Raw genomic sequence first — 17,097 nt, forward strand, 5'->3', positions numbered from 1 at the left:
CTGCTGGACGGGACTGCAGTTTACTGAGAGCTGTTTCTAATATTCTGCCTCCCTCATGTATAGAAATAGCGAGGACAAAAACATTAGAAACACCTCTCAATATGCAACACAGCCAGTCCAACATGCAGGTCACAAAGCTTGTTGGTTAAGCCAGAGACTCTAAACTGTCCCATAGGTGTGAATGTAGCTGTCTGTGTCCGACTGGTGGCCTGTCCAAGGTGTGTGTCTGCCCTCTGCTCAGTGCATGCTGGGATGCAGTCCAACCCTGGGTGACCCGGAATGAGAATAATCGGGAGTAAGACTTGATGAATGAATCTGTTTTCCCACACAAAACCTCCTAACTGACTGAAGAAAAGCATTGTAATACTGTGTCAGTTCCCCAAATTTATCTACTGAACCGTCTTAAATGTTTGTGTTTTATTGGAAAAGTAATAGAAGAGGACTGAGTAAGCATGAATTAAAGAGTTGCAAACAGGAGAACTGTCAATTGAATGGAATGAAATTCCTTCATCTCCAGTACGGTGTATTCAAGGGCTGGTTGCCATAAAAGCCTTTTGTAAGCACCAGTTATGTCATCACAATAGCTCTGTTTCATAAATGTCATTTGTTTAAAACAGGACAATGGCTCCATCTACAGGAGGAATACATTCAGATTATATTTTTACAGAAGATTACACAGCTAATGTTCCATTTGCATCATGGAACGCAGAGTTAAAGTGAAACCAGTGGACCATGTTGGTTTGGACGGCAGGCGTCCAGTCTGAGGTCAGAGTGTTTACACAAGGCAGAGCATCCTGGCCTGATCCACTTTTGATGAGTAGCTGATATATATTCAGAATGATTTCCCAGTTTCCCCAAGTGTAGGGTTGCTTTCAATGATTTTTTATTGTATTTATTTATTTATTTATATTTATTTATTTATTTTTGCATGGCTGGAATCTGTGAAGCAATACACTAAGATGCTATCTTCATTTTTTTTAAACCACCAGCAAATGTCCCTTCTTTCTTTTTGTATTTCACATTCGACATCAGCCAGGCAATTCAAAATTTAAGTCCCATTAATAAGAGAAATAAACAGTGCCTTTGTTGTTGCTTTGTTTCTTTTTAATTATTGAATGCAAAATACAACAGACTCAGAAAGTCACAGCAAAATAAGCTTTGCTAAAAAAAAGCGTAGTGCACAAAATACAGAAAGCATCCTTCAATTTCATCAGAGCGGAGAGTATTTATTCAGCATAATCAACTCTTAATAACAGGTTCATATATAATACTGGTAACGACATCATCAAATTAGACTATAGACAAAGTAGCCTGTTGCTGTTGAAGTGAACGGAGGGATTTTCAGTTCAGTAGTTTGCACAATGTAACAGTGTTCAAAAATGCTAGTGCAGGTGTGCTACGGTGATGTTTCATGTTCATTATGTGCAAAAGTGTGATGATTTGTTTCTATCTCAGGAAAATGAAAAACGTTAAATACGTGTAATCCACAGCTTTGAGGCATTCAGTTCCATTAACACACAAAAAAAATGACAGCAAATTAATGAATATTTGATACGTCCTGATTATCTGAAAATTAAATAGTTTAGAGGTTCACTAATCAAAACGGACGTGGAAGCAGACAGACCAGTGTTGTGCTTGTTTCAGGGCGGCGGTCCAGAGAGGTAGGTCATACAGTGAAGATCAGGTGACCCGAGAAGAAGCTGTCTGTGCTCAGGCCATTGCTTCCCTCACTGGCCTCCAGCCACACCTGGTCCCCTGGCTCCAGCTGCAGCACCGTGTCCCCTGTCGATGTTTGCCGACCACCCTGATACACCTTAAAGCTGTGCAGCACCAGCTCACCGTTACGCCACAAGCCCACGTTTCCCACCGGGATGAAGGACGTACAGACGAAGTTGAACTGGTAGACCCCACGAACGGCGCAGGTGAACCGCCCTGTCTGTGTGCTGTAATGGTTCTGTCCGTTGTAGATGACCTGTCGGAAGCGGATGATTTTTTCAGAAGAGGGGTTGTAATTGCCCAGTCGGACGGAAAAGGCAGATTGTAGCTGTGTTGCATTGTTGCTGGGTGCTGCTGGGCCGGGAGGTCCTATCATTCCTGGGGGACCTGAGGAGAAACACAGGAGGAAGGTCAGATGGGAACGTACAAATCTTTACTTTATTACTTTTAAAGCTTCCCTTGGTCTCTGTCCTACCATGCTATAGATATTTTAACATCTGGCCACAGTGAGTCCAGGCTGTTAGACCTGCACTCAGGCAAGATCCAGGGCCGTTTTAAGGAAGCAGACATTTGCTATGCTCCCATTAGATAGCAGTGTTAACTAACGTTCAGTACGTTTCCTGACCTTAACCATCACCTTCTCCTAACCTTGACAGTCATGATGAATCCTTTCCTAACCCTAACCACGTCATTTTCTTAACATGAACCGTGACCTTCTCCTAACCATACCTGTGGGGCTGATTATGACTGATAACATCCATTCAACGATGTGATAACGCTCACACCAAGCAGGCGCACCTGGATCTGACTGTAGGAGTGACTCACTGATACATTATATTGATTCCATGTTTTAGTCAGCTGAGTCTAAAGGGACCTCACTTTAGTCAAACCTCAGCAATTTTTCGTAGTGCACCATTAAAATATCATCACTGACAGGATTTCACGGAATTTGCTACCATCCATTTTTCAATTTTGTTTGATTTGCTTGTTTTGTTTAGTTATTTTTGTCAGTCAGTGTTTAATTAACCTGCAGAAATTTTCATATTTATGTTAAAATCATTTGTTTCTTGCTATTGTGTTGCCTGTAAAGCCCTTTGTACCTCTATAATGAAACACTTTATCAATTTAAAATGTATTATTGCAATGTAACTTTATCATTCATTGTCAGTAGTTGCTTTGTGAGTCACTACATACATTTTAACAATATAGTCTCTAACACTTGTCACGTCATTCAATATATCATGGTGTTAGAACTTGTCACAATAAGATTTATATTATGTGGAGCCATCTGAAAGACATTCAGCACAGTGTTTAATGCACATACTCTTAGATAAATGAATACCAACATAATAAAATAACTAATGAAGTGAAAGACATTTCAATTGACTACCTCGTTGTCCAGGAGGCCCTGGTGGTCCTGGAGGTCCTGGAGGTCCTGAGATAAGTTCACAGTCTGCATATCAAGAGGATACAGACATATCTTATTTAGCCTCATAATTACATCATATTTTTAAAATATGCTTGAATGATGAAATCAGCTCGTGTTTGGAGCAAAGGCCCTCCACCAAGATGACAGAAACTGAGAGAAATTGCAAAAGACTGCAAGATTTTAGCATGTATAAGCAGCACTGAATCTGACCTCATGTCCTCTGACATCATCACAGTTAGCCCCCGGGCCTGCAAGACCAAACACCACATGTGAAGTATGATTTTTGATACAAGTGATTAGTAAAGAAACAAATAGACCAGTTTGAGCACAGGCTGACAGTTGGCTGCGATGCTTAAACCTAGAGTAAAAACCACAACATAAATAGTCCCCACAGTCAGTGCCAAAGAGTTTCATCCAGACGTGTTTCACCTGAGCTCTCGCAGGATCTCTCTCTCCAGGCAGACAGGTTCAGACGTCGGATGCTGCTGCAGCGGACAAGCCTATTCCTTCTAGATATGACACTGAACGGATCTTGGGGGACATTGTTGATGCCGGTGTTATCACAGATGATCCTGGACAGGGAGGCAGAGGCCAGTGCAGCCCTCTGTCTGCTGGAAAAGACACCGGGGCTCTCATACCACAGCCTGTAAAGTGAAAAGAACAGAGGACATGAGTGACAGCACAGATTGCATTTGAACTGCAAAGATACACAATGCTTAGTGAAGACTGGGCAGCCAGCACTAGTCTGTTTGCATAGAGTAGGACTAATTAAAGGCTATTACTGCCTCCAGTATATATTGTATAGGTATATATTCCCCTCCTTAAGACACAAACAGACACACACTGATACACACTGAAAACAGATGCACACTGGTTAACTCCTCACCTGTCACCCTGGCGGATTCTCTGGAACTGTGTCCCAATGAGGCAGGCAAACAAAGGTCCGACACGGCCACCGCGAACAAACGGCTCTGCGACGCCTCCCAGCCAGACGTCGATGTTGGCAGGGGTGCCATAGAGCTGCAGCAGCCGGCGGGCCAGGTTGGTATTGTTGAGGACCTGAGCCAGCTCAGCCTGGTTCCTCGGCTGAGACAGCCCGCAGAACCGGCGCCACGCATTGTAGCCTAGTGGGGCGAACAGGAAAGAATGAGTAGATTGGATGGACGGGGGACTGGAATTAAAGAACGAATAAAAAGAGAAAAGGTTGGCAGGATTGATAGATGATGCACTGTAAAAGGTCACAGCGGAGCATGTACCAGGCAGGCCGTGGTCACGTCCTCTCTGCATGTTGAGAGAGCCCAGGTCCAAAGCCAGGTGCTGCACAAACTGGAAGAGCCTTTCCCTCAGAGCGTCCACCATCATCTGATCCTGAGTGTTCAGTTTAGCAGGACGACCGATCAAACCACGGAGCAGGGGGTCGATGCCACCTGCACATGAAAAATGATGATATTCTTTTTAGTTGTCAGTCTTAGATCGGGTCGCTGAAACTCAACACAGCTGCTTTTCAACCCACTCACCCTCGAAAACAATCCTCCAGGGGGTGAAGAAGGCTTCGTACAAGGGGACACTTGGAAACCGAGTATTTTCCCTGAAGTTGGCGTCAAGGCGGGACAACACAGGCTGGATGGCCAGATGGGCAAAGCGGTAAGCTGCTGTTGCAAATACATTGGCAATGCTGGGGTCAACATTGGAGTTGTAACCGGGGTAGCGGCCGAGCTGTCTGCGCATCACGTCGTCACCCACGATATGGGGCAGATAGTCCCGGAAAACAAACACCTAGAGGAAGAGGATTTGTTTGGGTATTGGTCATTACACATTGTATACATCGATGCACACTGGTTTTTTGTTTTTTTTTATCATCTATTTATCAGCTATTTATCATCTGTTTATACTGTAATTTGCACATTGTCCACATCTATGCACATTGTATACATTGATGCACACTGTTTTTTTTTTGTTGTTGTTGTTGTTTTTTGGTTTTTTTGCACATTGTTTTTTGCACATTGGGTACTTAGATCTTTAGATCTCGAGTGTCATCTTTTATTCTTTATTTTTTATTATTCTTTATTTTTTATTATTCGTTATTTTTTATTATTCTTTATTTTTTATTATTCTTTATTTTTTTATTTACTTAATCTTGTACTCTATGGATACTGCTGAAAACTGTGAATTTCCTTCGGGATGAATAAAGTATCTATCTATCTATCTATCTATCATTAGGGTGCAAAAGATATGCACTGGAGATTTGGATGTAAATCTGAGTGAGCAGAGGCGGACAGAGCTGGGTTGCTACCTGTGTGTAAGCCCCCATGATCTTGCGGGCCTCTTGGTAGAGCGTTTCACTGTCCCACTGTGGGTTGATCCTCTTCAGCTCGCGGGCCAAGCGGTTGTGCTCTCGCAGGAAGAGCGTGTGCAGAGACGTCAGGGCAATGTTCTCATCCACACGGACATCGCCTTGAACACAGAAACACACACTCAATGAAATGGAAATTGCTAGGAGTCATCGTTTTCTTCTTGTCGTCAAGTCAAATACAGGGTGACACAAAAAAACGGGAACTTTTTAACAATCCAATAAAACCAAGAGTGATGGAAGACAAATATTTTATTCATAGTAATTGAAACCGGAAAACATGCCATTTAAGAAACAATGATGGAATATTCATTTTTTTAAAATTGTGCTGCCACTTGCTCATGTCTGCCAATACGCACTTCAAAGATTCCCGTTTTTTGGGGTCACCCTGTATTACATCATATGTGGTGTTTGTTATAAAGCTCGTACTGACCTGCAATGAAACAGGGCACTTCCCTGGCATTGGTGTTGTTGGTGACTCTCGCACGTGTGGCGCACATGTTAACCTGCAGAGTGCTGAAGGGCAGCAGCTCACGTCCGTTGTCTCTGAACTGGGCGTTTACGCGCATCAGGCCCAAATCGTTGCTGAGGTCACGCAGGTTAAGTGCCAGCTTCTCCTCGGAGCCATACACTTGGCTAAGATCCAGGAAGGCCGTCAGAGCATTGATCTGCTCTCTCTTGTTGGCTTCTCCGCCGAAATTATAGGCGGAGTATCCTGTTCCGCAAACAGGTGCGGATCTGAATGAGGGGATACAGCTGTCCGGGCCGGTGGGCAGGCGGGGGTCACGAGGTGGAATCTGTTTGGAGAAAATACAGACCAAACGTTATATAGACGGAATCTTTTACTGGAAACACAGCAGGGCTGTATACTAGTAATGTTTCAGTTTGACTTTGAGCCATGACCGCCGACCTCAATGGGGATGCAGGGTTCAGTGCGTTCACAGCTCTCCTCACAGTCCACACCGTTGCTGAAGGAGCGGATGCTGGGGGAGAAGGGCGTGAAGGTGAGGTCGTGGTCGTTCCACTGGCCAAACAAGGTCACCATGTGGGTGAACTCTCTGTCGCTGACCACGTCCCGGTCATTTGTGCTCAGGATGTTGTTGGACACTTGTCTGACCTGATAGAGGAGGAAAATTGGTTTCTTAGCTTCTCTATCAGCATTTAGAATACACAGTAAAAGCGTTGCTGGTGTGGCATTTGAAACATCTGTTGCAGAGGTCATACCAGGGGGAGCATGAAGTTGTTGAACCTTCGGTTTCTGTCCCAGCCTTTTGGCACGGAGATTCCATCATCGTACTCAGCAGGCAGCCAGCGGGTGAATGGCGTGTTAGAGGCTCCACGTCGAGGGTTCTTTCTGTAAGCAAAAACAACAGATCGACGGTTGGAAACTTCTCTTGAGAAACCTGAGGTAAATGTACACATACTTTGCGGTGGATGGCTGCAAAGGATCGGACACATTGCCCAAACATTTCCTGTGATTGTAAATACCACTCAGTCTCACAGACTCTCAGTCATGATATTAACAGTTTCCATTAAACCAGCAAATGAAAACATTGCATCTATGTGTAAACATGTGCTTTTATGTCCGTTGAAGAAAAGTTTTTTTTTAACTTCCTAAAATAAAATAAAAGTTGTACATTAAATTTTTTCTGTTTCCATGTCACCAAAGCTGTATGGAACATCTGAAACCCAGTTCATGATTTTCATTGTATGGAACTCCAAAAAAACTTAGCTGCATGCAACCAAATTGAATGAAAAAGTTCCACATGTAAATTCGGCATACGTGATGGCTGTGCTTACCAAGGAAGTTACAATAACTGTGCTTGGTCAGAAGGAGATACCACTTAACATTTTATAATATGGAAAAATTACAAAAAAGAGTTTTGCTCACTTGTCTGAATAAATATCTAGAACCTTGTTCACTGAACAATACACTGTTTATGTCATGAAACTACTGATGCTATAGAGACAAAATATCAAAGGTGATACTTGGAATCAAAAATCTTAAATGAGTCCTGTCTCTTGTTGCACTCACAGGTTGTTGCAGACACTGGTGATGGTGCGGTACTTGTTAACGTTCTGAGTGGTGCGGCAGGACGGCACCCTGACACGACCTGAGCATCCGGTTATGTTAGACAGGCTCGCCAGTTGCTCAGGAGTCAGTAAATCTGAGGAATGTGTGTGAGAGAGAGAGAGAGAGAGCCGGTGAGATATTTAAAGGTTTAAAAGTACACGTGTCTCAGGTTTCATTTGTGTGTCAAATCAAGTCAAGCTTTAATCCAGTTTTATTTGTACAGCCCTCACTCGGTTACACTTTCAAAGACATTCATGGCAAGCATATTAAGAGATTAAACTGACACCACGCAAACTTAGACTCTAAGTGAGAACAAGGAAGAAATCCCATGAAAACTCGGTGGATATGTTTGTCTCTACACTTGAGTGTGTGTGTGTGTTTGTGTTGCCTTTGTCTGGGCATCTTGTGTCACACTGACTGCTGACCTGTTGCGTTGAGGGAGCGTTTGTGCAGGCGGTGGGCCCTGTCGTGCAGCAGGCGGAGGGTTTGCGCCAGGTAGTCTGCAGACCTCACGGCGGAGCGAGTGTCTCCGCGGGGCTGCTTCATCAGACGGAGGACATCATGAGGCCTCACATGTTCCCTGCGCACTCTGCTCAGGCTCCTGAAAGAGAGGCCAGTTGGACACATGGTTATGGAAGGAATACAATCCCATAAATAGAGATAGGATCTGATTTTTTCTTCTCTTTTTCTGATGACATGGTAGCAGCCTTTATGTGAGCAGGACAACTCAAAAAGTGTATGACCCAGTCCTCTAAAAATAACCACTTATTTCTTAAGCTATGAAATTACATTATTAAATGGTTTCAACTTGTGCTGAATGATCTGTGTGCAGCTTTGCAGAATACTGTAAGAAACAGCATTTAGAATTAAAATTAGAATTAGAAGATACTTTATTCATCCCACAGGGAAATTCAGGTATCCAGCAGCTTAAAAAAAAACAAAACACGAACATATAACATATAATAATAAATAGATAAATAAAAAAATACATATGAGCAGCATACCATAGCATAATAAAAGCATTTCAGTAGCTGCTTTACAAAATTCCTTAGAGAGACAAGTCACTAATTTGCCCTCCAGGATGAAGTACGCTCTAAGGGTAACTCACTCATCTCTGGAGTACTTATAGGCTTCATCCACAATTCTCTTTGCCTCCTCAAAACAGCTTTGAAGAGTAGAACTGTCCAGACCTGAAAATCAAAACAAAGACAGTTTCCTCCTCTATGAAAAAGGAATTTGAAACTTTGCAGCTGAATGTGGCACAGTCATATTCCAGAGTAGACCAGGACAGGCTGAACAGATATTGGTGTGTAGTAATGTGGCATCATAACTCAAGCACAATCAAGAGTAACTGTTAAAATAATAAAAAATAATAATGATCATAAAATAATAATAATTTAAAAAAAAACTCTTTATCATATAAAGGATGTACCTGTTGTTCTGGAGTGACTGGGCACCAGGCAGAGGCCCAGTGTAAGAAGAACACAGAAAAGTGGGCTCATCTCTGAAATCTATGATAAATCAATTGTCAGCATCAAAAATCAGATTACAGTATTTTCTGTCAATATGTGCATTAAAAAAAAAAAATCCCTAATAAATATACAGACGCTCAACATACAATTTACAAGCCTCAGAGTTGGAGGCATTGTCTTACCTGCGTCTCTGAGGATTTTCTGCAGATGTCAAAATCTGAAGGTGATGTTGTGTGACTGTTGTGGCTTATTTATAGGGCGTTAGGCGTTAGGCCCCGCCCCCAGTGGTGATGATGAATCTGTATTGTTTTTAACTCTGGAATGCAGAATCTCTTGCACAGCCAATACACTCTTTGGTACTCTAAAGAACCCTTGAACCTTGATGTTCAGGTGAGGCTAATAACAGTAAATAACAGTTCCTGCTTCCTTCTTGTTGTGAGGGAAATTACAGCATTGCATCTTATCACTCTGCTGCTACGGCTTTGATTATTTGAATGACTAACAGTATGTTCTATATATTTATATATATATATTTCTAGTAACTAGGAGCAACAGAAATAGTCACAGTAGTGATAGTAACAGCATCAGCAACAATATTATTATTTGAAAGTACACTTTCCTTCTTTCTAATTCAAACTTTAATAATATTAATAAAATAAACTGCAGCTATATTTTCACACTTCTGTTTTGACATTTATTTATGAACACGTTTATTGGTCATGTTTCATTCACTATGTAGGTTATATCCTTTTACATTGCATTAGAGTTGACATCATCATGGACAAATGGATTTTGTCTTTCATTTTCTTTGGTTTTAACTCATTTTTGGCGGTGCATCGTGATGATGCCGTTCTCTAGCTGATGTGATGGGGAGGGAAATCACTGCTACGTGCAGGAAATATGTTTATTATGTTTATTACAGCCATCAAATAAAATCCATAGTTTACACAGTGTTGTAGGCGTTGTAGGTTTACGCACGTGTTTGGATTATGGGAAGCTCTGGTACCTTCACGTAACAGGCCAGCCCTTATTTAATTTAAGGTGTTAGCCACAACTGGTAAATAATTCATTGGTTATCTGTGGAGAGGTTTGGGCTATGAGGAAGAAGGAAAAACAAAGTGAAGTCCAGCGTAATTCAGTCACAAAGCTGTGTGTGTGCGTGTGTGTGTGTGAGTAACCCAGGTACACACGCAAGTGTACACAGGAGGGGACTCATCTCCATTATGGAGACAAAAAGCAAGTCCCCTCAGCAAAAAACATTCATTTCTAGGTGAAAACTTGATTTACAGATACGCCGCCTTCAGGGTTATGTGAAGGTCAGGGTCAGGTAGGCAGTGGTTAAGGTTAGGGTTAGGAAATCACTGTAAGGCAATGCAATGTCCTCTGAAGTGATGGAAACCTGTGTGTGTGTGTGTGTGTGTGTGTGTGTGTGTGTATGTGTGGAGTGTGGTAGCGGAGAAGGGGCTTTGTTATTCACAAGCATTCATTATCGAAGCTACAACATGAAACAGCATATGGTTGCTGTTGGGTGAAAACCTTATATCTCCAATATCTCCATTTTTGGTGATGTTCATGTTTTTTTGTTTTATTTGAGTATTTACATGCTCCTCTGTGTGTTCAGAAAGTTCTACAGCTCATGAAACCTTTACAAAACAAATTCTATAAACTGAAAATCAACCTTCTGACAAGACTATTTTCAGTTTTTTTCAGTTTCTGAAAAGTCGATATTATGGAGATATGGAGGTTTTGGTTTGACATGCCGTACAATGGCTGTCTAATTCATCAGAGGGCAATGTACCCATGAACACAGAAGGGAAATACTGGGAGTCGCACATAAAACAGCATCATAAAACACTATTTGATGATTATTATTATGACAAACAGCTGATACCATTCATTAGTGTACCTGTAATGGTTGTGGTAAGTGGGGTAATTCTGGTGGCGTAATGCATTGCAGCCTTTTCATGCTATTGTTGATGTTCTTGGCGGCGCTGCCTGTTATCCAGGGCTTTAGCTGAGCTCTCTTTTTTCATTTTGTCACATTCCCAGCACAAACGTCATCTTTCAAAGATCAATCAGTGGAGGCCTTATCAGTGTGGCCTCCTTTGCAGTCACCAGCTGGCCTTGATCCCGACATACATGGTGAATAATCTGTTTGACAGGCTGTACAGGAGCACCTTAAGGACAGTCAGGCAAATTTGTCTATGCAATCCATGAGATTCACCAATCCATGAGGTAAATTGCTTAAGTTTTGGTCAACCATCAGTAGCCCTAAATCAGCAACATTCATCCACAGATGTCCAAATAATTGAATAACAAAATATTCATTGTGAGTGGCTTCATTTTCAAAAGAAAAGACTATTGGAACATTGAAGAATAGATTTAATGTACACCTCTATTTTTATTATTTATTTATTACTTTTTTATTTTTTATTTTTGTTATTATTTTTATTATTTAATGTACACCTCTATTTTTATTACAGTAAAAAAATATATGATGTAAGCCCATCATAAAAATCTGAATTCCTTAATTTACAGATTGTGAAGAAAATTTGACAGCCACCAATTACTTCAGTGCTTGATATAGTATATCCAGTGATATACAGTTTTTGCTCATAATTTCAATGTGAGTTCTGCTCTGTGAAAGCGAGCCAAAGTGTTGAATTTGCAACACGCTCAGAAAAGTTGCACTAGCGGTGTCTAGTTCCCCTTAAAGATGGTCAGAATGCCGAAATTCATGGCATTTGTTGAGCCACAGTTGGTCAACAGCATGACACAGCAAGAACATGTGGTTTTACCAGTTTGATGGTCAGTGGGGAGCCCGGGTCTTCTTAGGTATGTTGCAGGCTGGGAGGAAAACAATGTTCAGTTGGGTAATTCTGCTTTTACAATCAAGATACGAGTCTGCTTGGTGATAGATGAGCACAAAAAAACATTCAACTTAACTCACTGAGACTGAACTTATTGTATCTATTTTTAACCCTGTGAGCCTGACACCAGCAACAACAATGCCCAAAAGATCATTGTACTTCCCCCGGACTTGTCCAGGAAGGTGTTGAGTGCGCTGCATGAGTCATTTATCACATTTGCAGTCAAACCCTTACTTATCTCTCCGAGGTGTGTTAACAATAAGTTACTATACAAGGCAATTTAACGTAGACCTCACCTTTGCCACACACATAATGAGGAAACAAAATGCTTTTACTATAGACGATGCATTCAGGGAAGACCACAGTTTACAGCCTCTTCTCAAAAAGGTTTACATTGAGGAGTCTGGGACATACGGGAAAGTATCCATTTATTGCCGTGACCTGCAATCAGCGTGACACACATTTTGGATTGCCTTAATTGACCCTTTAATGAACCTGTATCCCTAAACAGTGCAGGTTGTATACTGGCATTTTACTGGAGTGTTTTTTTTTTTTGTTTTGTTTTTTTGGTAATGACTTCCAGGTAACATCTGCAATTGTAGTCTAATATAAACATGAATTAAACAGAGTTGCTCCAAGGGATTTCGACACAAGGATTTTTTTTTTTTTTTTTTAATTATAGAACACAAAACAACATGTATTTAACAACATAAAACATCAACAAAGACAATATATAAACTTACAATAAAACCACACATATCCAACAACATAGAACAAAACATAACAACACATAACCAACGATGCCTAACTACAACAAAACAGCACATACAATCACATAAATACGTGCATACCTCTCATTTTTATACATGAATCCAAAAAAGTATGCCTTTTAACTCAAGAAAAATAAAATAAATAAACAAATAAATAAATAAACAAGGATTCTTATTAATATGATTAAATGTCAAAGGATAAAAACGTCATAAAATCTAACTGAATGGCATTGGGAGTTGCATGCCGTGAGCTCATAACCCTAAGATGATAAGAAATGAACAGTTCTGATGGGAAACTGGATCACTGTTACAACAAAGCAGACGCCATAGATAAGACTGCAGCAATCAGGACACACTGAAGTCTAATGATGATGCTGTGGGTTTGTGTGTTTCCAAACGCCCTCCGTGTGACTTTGACACAACACAGGACGAGCGCTGAAGCCCCTCTCACACGTACAGCAGCGGTTAGAAGGAGTGCAAGTTCAAACTCTGACTTGGGTTTTTGACGGCATTCCAGCACACAATATTTCTCTCATGAAACATCACACATGGTCTTAAGTCTTTTAATACACCGTCACACTAGGCACACTCAGAGTTAAATTATTTCCAAAAGCTGAAAATTGAAACTCAGAAGCGCCTTTCCTGTTTTTGTGTCATCACCACAGTGTCATTATTTACAGGAGTGCTACAGGTTGCCTAACTTTAAAATGTTGCTGCTGCACAAACATTTGTGCTTTCATGCTCAGGAAATAGTTTTAACTGAAATGAAATAGTCAGGTAGCTCTTGTTTTTCCAAATTGTTTCAAGAGAGCGGCCTGTCTATTCTCCCAGCATGCACAGAGGCAGCAGGAGGGCTGAGAGAGAGCTGGAGCAAGGTGAAAAGGTCCCAGGCCAGCAAGGACACATAACACACACATTTTGTCTGTACACATTTTGTAATTGTACAAAACAGTTTGCCCAGAGGAACTGGTCCGAACCACGACTCAGTCACTGATAGTCCCATGAACCACGCTGAACATGTAAACCATAGAGTCATGACCTCAGAGTCACAAGTCTGATGGCTTGACCGAGATGTGTACAACCAAAATTGTACAAACTAATACAATAAATAAATGGTGTGTGCATATACACTCAGTAGCCACTTTATTTGGTCCACCTGCACAATCTAATACAATCCAGTCCAACTGTTGTGCCATAAAGTTTCCTTTCCTGCTGCCTATAATGCTCAGCTTTTCTTCTTGTCACAGTAACAGAGGTGTTCATTCGCTTTGCACAACGCAGGATGAGCTTGTTCCTGGATGTGTTTTTTTATTGTGTATATTGCCCTTGCACAGTTTTCCCATTGCACTGTTTTTTCCCATGTGTATCCACTGTCTCATGTGCATTTATTGTCTTGTGGCTGTTTTTATTTGTCCATGCAGCACAGCAGTACCCTGCATCCAAACCAAATTTCTCCCAAGCGAGACAAATAAAAACTCTTGACTTGACTTCTGTGTTTGGCATTGAGCTCATAGTTAGTGCTGCTGTTGTACTGGACTGCATTTCACTGACAGCTGTTTCCACTATTCTGTCCCCCTTCATATATATAAATACTGAGGGACAAAAAATTAGAAACACCTCTCAATATAATGTCGTCCAATACAAGACCTCTGCAAACTACAACCTCAGTAATAAACATAGAATTAAATTGACACATTCTCCACAATGTCAACAAAAACTAAAAATGATCAACTTTATGGCAGAGCTGTTGTATTGAACTGCATTAGATTGTACAGGTGGACCCGAGAAAGTGGGTACTGATGTTTTTTTTAACTCCTCCATCATGGGTGTTTCAAATCCATTGCCAGGGTCTTGAAAAAGCCTACTATAAGGGATATCAACTTCCCACAGTGAATTGCAAAACACATCATAATAGGTGATGAGTCAGATTCTAAAGGGCCTGCCTGGTGGTGAAATTGGCACAGAACTGAATGTTGAAACAGAAGCTCCTTGGGTAGCCCCAGACGCACCTTGTGATGCCCTCAGTGTCTTCTGAATGTGAGCAGAGAGCTTCATCTGAATGCACATTTCCCAAGTGAGCTCTGAAGCAGCAGTAGCTATAAAAACATCTGCTAACCTGTTGTTGCAGTGCTAGTACAACGAATAGCTATTTCAGTTCCAACATGCAGGATACTTTCACTTTGCTGGACTGTTGGTTGGTCTTACCAGAGTCCAGATAATATCATTACCCTGCGAGAGGAACTGAAGCCACCCAGTCCTGCTGGGATGGATTATTGCCAAGAATGCAGAGCCTAAAACTCCTTGGCGTATAATTAAGATAGTACTCAAGATTAATACTAAGAATAAGAAACAATTAGAACAATAAGGAAACCCAGTTAAAATGCTGAACTGAGTTTAGCCATCCTTTAACCCATCTATCAGCCATTTGAAGGGACTTTGCCTTAAGGACCCTGCTATGGGAGCTACTTGGGCTTGTGTACTTGAACACTGAAAAATAGATAAGTAAAAATAAAATGTTAAAATAATCACTCAGATTTTTTTTTTTTACTATGTATTACTCATTTTATTGAGGATTCCCCAAAAGCCTGTCAAACTGGATCCCTGGGATTTCCGCACTTTGAAAACCGCAGGACAAGAACAAGTCCTAGACGTAGAGACAGTGCAGGCGTTGAGGCTTCAGTGCCTTCATTGTTGCATATGTTGGATCATGAGGCGTTTTTTTTGTTTTGTTCCATGGATGCAGTCAGCACAACTGAACAAGTGATAAAGCACCGCTGCAGCTCAACAAGGGTCAGATTCTGAAGGTGCTCTGCAGACGCATGGTACTGAAATTAGGAGGAAGTGGCATTGTTTACCAAAGCAAATTCTTGAGCTAGGCAGGTACAAATAATCACCTGGGAAAGCGGAGAGAAAGAATCTTTGTTGGAGAGTACTTTGAAAGATATGTCACCCAACACCACCTACTTGTTCCCTCACAGGTTTGGTGACACCAGGTACTTGGATCACTTGGTCAAATCACTGCCAGCACTGCACCCAGAAAAACCAAAAAGGTATTAACACCAAAAGCCCCTTCGAGGAATACGGTAAATATAATAATGCTGAGGAGGAAAGCTGAGCATAAGTGGCAGAGGGCCATGTTGCTGGTTCATCTCAAAATTTCTCAAATAATACTTGATAACCAAAACAATGGTCACTTCCTGCTCCCCACCGCAGACAAACTATTGACGCCAATATGATCACTTCCTGTTGAGATTCTCTCGTCTTCTTCCAGGAAAAGTTTCTGATAGTAGCTCTCATGATCTGGACGAGGTGATACAGCAGCCAAACTCCACCACCGGCTACGTTGACTCACTTTCACGTGTGTGTTCCACTGCCTCTCACATGACGTACTGGATACTGTTAGCAGTTCTTTCACAGAGTCTTTCAAGCATTATTACATTACAGAAAAAAGGATAACTTAAACCCATCTGTCATAAGCACTGTTGAACTTACTCATAAAAGTAATGATGTGCAACAAAAAGTAATGATGTGTGAAAAACAAACAATTGGATATTAGAACCACAATTATTTAGAAAATGTCAAGGCCGAAATATACAATATTTAAAAATGTGAAGTGCTATTTAGTGAGTCCTCAACAATATAGAAGGAGAATTGCCATGAATAATATGAAAAGAGGATTTTAACCACTTTTGTCAAGGAAAACATTATTGCCATCTGCAGTACATTATATTTGGTGGTAAGGCTGTGTTCTGGTACCTCCATGGCAGGGAGAGCTGCAGGGTCCAGAGCAGAGCCAGCATCAGTGACATCAGCAGTGACAGTGGTTCAGTCAGATACAGCAGCTAAAGGGGAGCTGGGGTGGAGGGGGTTGAGAAGGGCTTGCAGAGGAAGCAGCGGGATGAAGCAGCTTAACTACGGCGCCCTGCATGAGATTTGCCGTTGGAATGCATAGCCCACATCAGCTGAGCCGTCAGCTGATGTGGGCTGCTTGGAGATCAGCACTTATCAGCTGTTGTAAGTTGGGAATGTGAGCTGAGTTTAACTTTGTGGCCTGAGCTAACGCTCCGCTCGGTTTCTGGAATATTTTCGGGGATGGTTGTTGCATTGTTCAGACACAAGTGAGAATGTTCTTGAATGTGGGAATGTAAGATTTCTGGGTGGATGCATGAATTCCTTTTAGTATGATAAGCAAAGAGCATAACAGGCATGCCAGACAGTATTATGTTAATTCTATGCAATGTGTAAATAGGATAAGAGATGCAAAAAGTCTGTTTACACTTAATTTGATAGGTAATATAGGCTAAATTAGATGATTTTTGCCTGCTGGATTTATAGTATAAGGATGACTGGACCATCGAGCCTGTAACTTGTGTACACATTCAAACACATGGATCCAACAGCCATTTTCCATTTATT

The 17,097-nt window shown here is 41.4% G+C and overlaps 1 protein-coding gene across 2 annotated transcripts; it reads right to left on the reverse strand.

Annotated features, from left to right (window-relative positions):
* Window positions 1-1,086: 1,086 nt before the first annotated feature.
* Window positions 1,087-9,252, reverse strand: mpx (myeloid-specific peroxidase). Of its 2 annotated transcripts, XM_030066070.1 has the most exons (16): window positions 9,224-9,252; window positions 9,002-9,080; window positions 8,678-8,759; window positions 7,995-8,170; window positions 7,531-7,663; window positions 6,720-6,849; window positions 6,406-6,612; window positions 5,929-6,292; window positions 5,439-5,599; window positions 4,663-4,921; window positions 4,402-4,572; window positions 4,032-4,269; window positions 3,575-3,789; window positions 3,356-3,393; window positions 3,107-3,169; window positions 2,015-2,103 (listed from the first exon to the last, which is right to left on the reverse strand). In XM_030066070.1, exons 2-16 carry the CDS (start codon window positions 9,069-9,071, stop codon window positions 2,089-2,091), a joined length of 2,322 nt encoding a protein of 773 aa, XP_029921930.1. In that variant the 5' UTR covers window positions 9,072-9,080; window positions 9,224-9,252; the 3' UTR covers window positions 2,015-2,088. The 2 variants fall into 2 exon arrangements, with proteins under 2 accessions (XP_029921929.1, XP_029921930.1); XM_030066069.1 differs by lacking the exon at window positions 3,356-3,393 and having other exon boundaries at window positions 1,087-2,103.
* Window positions 9,253-17,097: the final 7,845 nt, after the last annotated feature.

The sequence above is a fragment of the Myripristis murdjan genome, chromosome 12, assembly GCF_902150065.1.
Source record: "Myripristis murdjan chromosome 12, fMyrMur1.1, whole genome shotgun sequence".
NCBI lineage: Eukaryota > Metazoa > Chordata > Actinopteri > Holocentriformes > Holocentridae > Myripristis > Myripristis murdjan.